The sequence below is a fragment of the Ischnura elegans genome, chromosome 2, assembly GCF_921293095.1.
Source record: "Ischnura elegans chromosome 2, ioIscEleg1.1, whole genome shotgun sequence".
Lineage (NCBI taxonomy): Eukaryota > Metazoa > Arthropoda > Insecta > Odonata > Coenagrionidae > Ischnura > Ischnura elegans.
Window position 1 is genome coordinate 144098034 of NC_060247.1, and position 7583 is coordinate 144105616.

The 7583-nt window shown below is 46.2% G+C and overlaps 1 protein-coding gene across 1 annotated transcript; it reads right to left on the bottom strand.

Annotated features, from left to right (window-relative positions):
• Positions 1-5055: 5055 nt before the first annotated feature.
• Positions 5056-6804, bottom strand: LOC124153297. Its single transcript, XM_046526394.1, has one exon. It carries the CDS (start codon positions 6802-6804, stop codon positions 5056-5058), a length of 1749 nt encoding a protein of 582 aa, XP_046382350.1.
• Between the last annotated feature and the right edge of the window lie 779 nt (positions 6805-7583).

A 7583-nucleotide genomic window follows, 5' to 3' on the forward strand; every position in this document is an offset into this window, starting at 1 on the left:
GCACTCGAGCCCTTTTGAAACGCCAAAATCTGTCATGGAACTGATGTGGAACTCATTTCCACTCATTTGAACCAGCAATTGGAAATTTGAAGACATTTTAACTCATTTCTAATCCCCTTTTGAACTCCTTTGTACAGAGTGTGTTCGTGTGGAACTGCTTTCTACACATTTAGAACTCCTTTTGAACGATTCGACAGGATATCCAGACGTCATCATACGTATTGCAACTGCTGTGTACTGAGAAGATTCGTGTGTAACTGCTTTCTATACGTTTGCAATGCCTGTTTAACCACTCCATGTGACTCCATTATAGACGTCATCATTTGTTTTGGAACTGTCTTCTACGCGCCAACACACCATGGCCAGGTTCAGTCTGATTCGTTTTGTCGAGAAAACGAAAATTATTTAATATATATGCAAAAGAATTGCATAAGCGGTTTAAGAAATATTAGTAAGTCAGTTAATAGAAACGAAACTCCTAAATATTCACTCGAATGAGGTTAAATAATAATTATTCTATTTTCCTTGTAGCTCAAATCGTGTTTTTGGGGCCGTTTTCAAATGCGACAAGACTATCTTCACTACGTACCGAGAATCTTGGTTGCGTAAATTAAGGCATTCAATAGCAACTTCATGGCAAACGTCGTTAATAATGGCGTTTTTTTGGCGTTTCGAAGTACATTATTATTGGAAAAACATCAGGGAATATGCTTTCAAAGTATATTTCGCATATGTTGAATTTTACGGTATTTTTTGCAAAATTTTTGTCAAAGCTTCCGTTCTTTTAATATGTTCGAAAAAATTATTTTGCATCGAATTATATGTATAAAACAAACCGGTCGACGCATTGTCTTCCCGATACCCGGGAAATGGTTTATGCCCATCTTTTGTTCCGCATTTCAGGACTTTTTTTTCCCAAAAAATGAATTTCTTCGAAAATCTGTTTCAATGTCGTGGTATTGAGACAAATTCAGGTGCCCGGAAAGGCTTTTTTCGCATTATGCATCGGATTTTCGGATATTTAGCATGACGGTATTCAAGAGGAAGCTCAAATTCAAATCGCGATCATAAAAAAACTCTAAATAAGAAAAAAAGCGAGAGAACGAGCTGAAAAAATTATGAAAGACAATCCCGATCCCTCAACCTTCACTACCACAGCTCAAATCGATGGCCACCTCGGTAACATAAAATTACACAATTAATAAGTAGTTACACGGCGGCACGGCCATAGTATAGGTTGCATACAGACTTCGTCGGCGCGGAAAGTCGATGCCGAGAAATGGAAACCCAGACGGCACAAACCATCAAATTTCTTTTTGGCAGCTGGATGTCATCCAGATGCAAAGAGTATGAGTGCATCCTTTCATATAGATAAGATTCATATGCCGGTCCGTTGCCGAGGGGATGCGGAAGAGAGAAACCGCCGCACTTAGAGAGATGCCGTGAGGATGAGGATGCACGAAAGTGCTGCCATCTAACGGCCGAAAATTGAACTCGGTCGAACTGGTATTCTCATATTGCTTGTCTGGTTCTCTTTATATTATGATTGTTTTAAACTACTCGGGATAAATCAGAGCACGTTTTATTTCATGAGTATAACTTTAATGACTCAGCATAAAACAAGAGACAGGCGAACACAGGAATACAGGCGTACACAAGACAACATATGAGAACTTCAGTACAACATTGCTATCCATCGGAGTCCAAAACAAACGCAGATTTCAAAATAAGATTTCAAATACAGGAGAGTAGAGGCCAATGAGTGCGCGAGGGTCGATACCGGGAGATTAGACAAAATTGCTGCAATGGTCAGAATTAAAAAATATCACTATAAAACACGCCCAACACAACACTCAATCTACGAGGCACAACATTGCTATCCATCGGAGTCCAAAACAAACGCAGATTTCAAATCCAGGAGAGAAGAGGCCAATGAGTGAGCGAGGGTCGACACCGGGAGATTATTCAAAATTGCTGCAATGGTCAGAATTTAAAAATATCACTATAAAACATGCCCAACACAACACTCTATCTACGAGGCTCCAACACGTCGGGATAGGGAAAGATGGCTACCAGACGACAAGTCCATACCTACTGCTGTAGTCATTGGTAGTTCCGTGTGTTCGTGAAAATCTTGAATACAATGAATAATTATAATAATAATAGTTCTTTTATTAATTATTAATATTAATTTTATTAATTATTAATATTAATTAATAATTAATAAAATTAAATTTAATATTAATTTTATAATAATTAATGCGAGGATTTGCAGATATTTTTAAGTATTAAACCACACCATGAAAAATATGGCATGCATAGGCGCAACTAGCAAAGGATGGCAGAAGGATATTTGGTACCTATAGCGCATCCTGTCACACATTGCATCCACTTCACATATAGATGCAGTATGGGCTGTGCCGGCTGGGAAGGTAGCTGATGTGCATCTGAAATGTTTCATAGTGCATTGCGTATAATATTGGCGAAAGCGTATACTCATGTGAAATGTGTATTCTTTTGGCAGCCCGGTAGAGTCTTATGGTGAACTTATTTCCACCTCGAAGCTGTCGATGATACTTTCAACTTAAAAATACCTTGCCTGGAGGGCAATTCGGTAACTTGGGGCGCCTCGTTTGGGAGAGAGAGTTGTCGCCCAAAATTGTCTCCCCACCCAAGTCCGTAAATCGGTAGAGAGAACTGTTTCTCCCGTTCGGATGGGAGAAAACTCGCTCCGATGGGTAGTATGAAAAATTTCTAAGGCGAATCTGATATTGGAGCTTGATTTATCGAAAAATTAACCGTGTGCAATTTTAAAATGTTTTTAATTTTATGTCAAACTCATCCATGCAAATATTTTCTAAATTAAATGCATAATAACCTCATTATGACTTACTAAAGTCGGGACTACTTTTTTTACCGCGCGCAGTGATTCCTCGCTTGCAAGCGGCTGCAAGGCTAAATCCAAGTGCCGGTAAATTTTGCTTGTCACCATGTAAATTCTTCATTTCACTCCTCTCCTCAGGGATGATTGGCTCCTCGGAGATGATGTAGGCAGGTTTCAAACGATCAATGGCAATGTTCGCATCACGGTTTGGCAAACGCACTTTGTAAGTTTTACCATCCCGCTGTAGGACCTTGTATGGACCGTTGTAAGGGGCCTGAAGGGCACCGTGACTTGCGTCATGACGCACAAAAACGTGTGATGTTGATGGCAGGTCCTTAAAGATGAAGGCATGCCGTGTGCCATGGCGTGCTGCTGGTTGAGGGCTTAGGCCTCGAAAGTGCTCCCGGAGCTGGGAGGTGAAATAGGTGGCGTTGGGGGTGGGGCCACTGGTTGGGGAGAGGAACTCGCCTGGAAGTCTTAGTGGTTCGCCGTATACGAGCTCCGCTGGGGTGGCTTGAATATCCTCCTTCAGCGCAGATCGGAAACCCAAGAGGATTGCCGGCAGTACATCCACCCACTGCTGCGTTTGGTGGCAGCGGATGGCAGATTTCAATTGGCGGTGGAAGCGCTCCACCATACCGTTTGCTGCCGGATGGTATGCTGATGTCCTCAAGTGGACTGCACCGGCTATATTGGACAGCTGGCGGAAAAGGGCACTCTCAAATTGCCTGCCTTGGTCCGTGGTAATTCTCTGAGGCATGCCGAAGCGGGACAACCAATCCCGAAGGAAGGCACGTGCCACAGTTTCGGCGGAGATGTCCTCGACAGGAATGGCCTCAGGCCACCGTGTAAAACGGTCTACACAGGTGAGGCAGTAGCGGTAACCACGGCAGATGGGGAGGGGACCAACAAGATCTATGTGTATATGTTCAAATCTCCTTCCTGGCAGAGAGAAATTAGAAAGAGGTGAGGAGACGTGCCGTGTGATTTTAGATCGCTGGCAGGGGATGCAGGAACGAGCCCACTGGCGGCAATCTTTTTTGATTGATGGCCACACAAAACGAGTTGTCATTAATTTGGTGGTGGCTCTCACTCCGGGGTGTGAAAGGTTGTGTATCGAGTCGAATACTTGGCGACGGAAAGCTGGTGTGACATATGGTCTAATGGTTGAGGTAGATGTATCACACATTAAATGTACACTGCACCCGGGGATTGGCACTTTCTTGAGAATTAAAGTTGTTTCAGATTTGATAAGGGAGGCCAGTTCCTCGTCAGTCTCCTGGGAACGGCCTAGTGCCTCAAAATCAATACCACGAGTCACTTCCTCAATTCGGGACAAGGCGTCCGCAACGACATTGTCGGCCCCCGCTACATGACGGATATCCGTAGAAAATTGGCCTATCAAGTCAAGGTAGCGGAATTGCCGGGGTGAGCACTTGTCGGACTTTTGTTTAAATGCATATGTTAATGGTTTGTGGTCCGTGAAAATCGTGAAAGTTCGCCCTTCGAGCATATGTCGGAAGTAGCGAACTCCACGGTAAATGGCCAATAATTCCCTATCGTATGGGCTATACTTCTTTTCTGCAGCATTGAGTTTTTTAGAGAAGAAACCCAAGGGTTTCCAGCCGGTGTCGGTTTGCTGCTGGAGAACTGCCCCCAGGGTAAAATCCGAGGCGTCGGTGAAAAGGCCTAGGGGGAGGGAGGGAACTGGGTGGGCGAGGAGGGCAAAGTTGGAGAGGGCGTCTTTGCACTTTTGAAATGAGAGGCGCAATTCGGGCGTCCATGTGATCTCGTCATTTCCTCGCACTCCACCACGTAATAAATCATTGAGTGGCGCCTGTAATGACGCCGCATTGGGTAGGAAACGTCTATAAAAGTTGACCATACCAAAAAGCTGACGTAACTGTTTGATAGTCACCGGCTCAGGAAATTCTTGAATGGCACTAACCTTGTCTTTTAATGGCTTTGTACCGTCAACACTTACGCTATAACCTAAAAATGTCACTTGTGACACACCAAAAACACACTTGGAGGGATTGATAACGACACCGTAATCACTAAGCCTAAGGAAAAGTTCGCTTAGGTGGCGCTCGTGCTCGTCCTCGTCTTTAGAGGCGATCAAAATGTCGTCCAGATAGGCGTAAGTGAAATCTAGGCCTCTGAGCACCTCGTCAATAAACCTTTGGAATGTTTGCGCCGCATTGCGGAGTCCAAAGTCCAAAGGGTGTGGTGATGGCGGTTTTGGGAATATCTTCCTTGTGCACAGGAATCTGGTTATATGCCCTTACTAAATCTATAGTTGAAAAAATTCGGGCTCCACTAAGGGAAGAGGAAAAGTCTTCTATGTGAGGGACGGGGTAACAATCGGGTATAGTGCGGGCGTTCAAAGCGCGGTAGTCACCGCAGGGGCGCCACTCGTTACCTTTTTTCGGGACGAGGTGGAGGGCTGACGACCAGCTGCTGTCTGAACGGCGGGCGGTTCCCATCCGCACCATCAACTCGAATTCCCTCTTGGCTGCTTCGAGCTTATCCGAGGCCAGGCGTCGGGGTTTACTGCATACGGGCTGGCCGGGAGTGGTGCGTATGAAGTGCACGGTTGAATGTTTTGTCTTCCCGGGGGTTCCTGCCGGGCGAGTAATCTCCGGGAAACGGGACAAAAGGGTGTGGAAACGGGACTCACCAACAACCGCTTTTATTTCGTCCCCGGAGTGGACGCCGATGCTACCGATGGCATGCAGTGAGGTGGTGCCATCGATAAGTTTGGCGTTTCTCACGTCCACCAAAAGTCCAAAATGAGTTAAAAAGTCGACGCCAATGATTGGCTTCGCTACGTCGGCAACCACAAAACGCCAAGTGAAGTCACGACGAAGGTTAAAATTCAAATTTAAAGTTTCCCAGCCGTAAGTGTGAATAATTGAGTCGTTCGCGGCGAACAATTGATAATCTGTCCGCGTCCGTGGTCCTTTTACATATGAGCGCGGATACACTGATAGGTCCGCTCCGGTGTCCACCAGGAATTGCACCTTAGTGCACACGTCGGTCATGAAAAGGCGGCTGGAAGTAGGGCAAGGGTCGGCAGCCGCATTTACAACCTGCCCGGGATGTTTTCCGGAGTGTAGGAGCAGGGGGGGAATGCACTTGTGAGCGTCCTTGCCGAAGCGCCAGTGGTACCAGCAGACATTCGGGTCGCGAGGGCCTGGTGACGTAGGGCGTGAGGCACTTTTTCGGGAGCGGGAACGGGATCTGTGACGGCGATAATGAGGGTGCCCCGAGACGGAGAGTGCGCCTACCTGCCGGGTGAGCTCGTCCATTCTGGCGATGAGGGAGGCCATTATCTGCGAACAGCCTGCGGCACAGGTTTGGGAGGTGGGGGCAACTTCACTTACACTGAGGGAAGGGGGAGCCGTTGCACGGGGGACCACTTCGTTTATGCGGTCCGCTAAGGACCCAAGGGCGTTGAGGTCTGGGGCATCGTGAGCCGCTAAAATAGCGTGCAAATGGCTCGGTAGACGTGAAAGCCACAGCGATCTTAGGAAATCGTCCGTGACGGAGTTACCCGCTAAATCCCGCAAATGTCTCAAAAACTGGGATGGTTTCCTATCCCCCATCTCCTCATGCTCCAAGAGGAGTTTTAATTTATGCTCCTGCGATGCGGAGAGTCTTTTAATTAATTCACTTTTTAAAGTATTGTACTTATCAGAGGTAGGAGGGCACGATATAATGTCTTTTACCTCCTGCGCGTAGCGGTGATCTAGCTGCGAAACCACGAACCAAAATTTGGTTTCGTCCTCCTTGACGCCAGCAAGATAAAATTGTCCTTCTAGCTGGGAAAACCATAGAGAAGGCTCCTCCGGCCAAAATGGTGGTGCTCGAACGGCGATGCGGTCCGCGCTGGGTTGCGATGCTGGTGGATCGGGCATCTTCACAAACACAATATAATAAACACAAAATAAGGAAAACTATTTACACACGCACATAGCACAGGATCACAATAAAAATATCAACTTAGAGACTTGATGGCCAAGGATTCGCGCGATGTCGGCGGCATGGCTAACGGAACTCGGCGAGGTCGCGCACATGGTTCGAAAAAAGTTTTTTTCGCGGAAATAACTCGCGTCGGGAGTCACCACTGAAGGGTAAGGTTAGGGTTGCGATATTAACCTCGCCTCAATCAACACACTAAAGTATTTTCGACCACGTTTATTGCGATGGTAAGCGATACACTTGTTTAATGTCTCTCACGCGAGATAGTCCATCTCCATTGCCCTCTCGTCAGCGTCTCTCTCTCGCGGTGCCTTGCTGGCGCTATCTTCCGCGTACCCTGGCGGCAGCGGCAGGGACCTCAGGGTCCCAGGGCAATGACCTCAACCAGGTGCTGACCTTGGTGACGGCGCTCGTAATGAAGGGCTCCACCACATTTCGTATCAATTACAACCTCACCAAAGTTGAAAATTAAGAGTATATTTCTAATGTGAATACAGCTTTTGCTCGCTGCTTGCAGATTTGTGCAAACATCTTTTGTGCCAAAATTGTGTTATTGTCAATGTGACAACTCCCGTAAATCTTCTGCTGATAATCACAGTGCCAGTGGTTGCAATGTACAAAAATATCGGCTAAGAGTTGTAATTATCAGTGCTCCATCGTGATTGAATTGTAAGCAGTGTTATTACCATATCGATTAATGTCTTACAGCAATGTA

Coding starts and splice junctions, on each gene's coding strand:
- LOC124153297 (XM_046526394.1), bottom strand. CDS start 6,804: ATGCCCGATCCACCAGCATCGCAACCCAGCGCGGACCGCATCGCCGTT.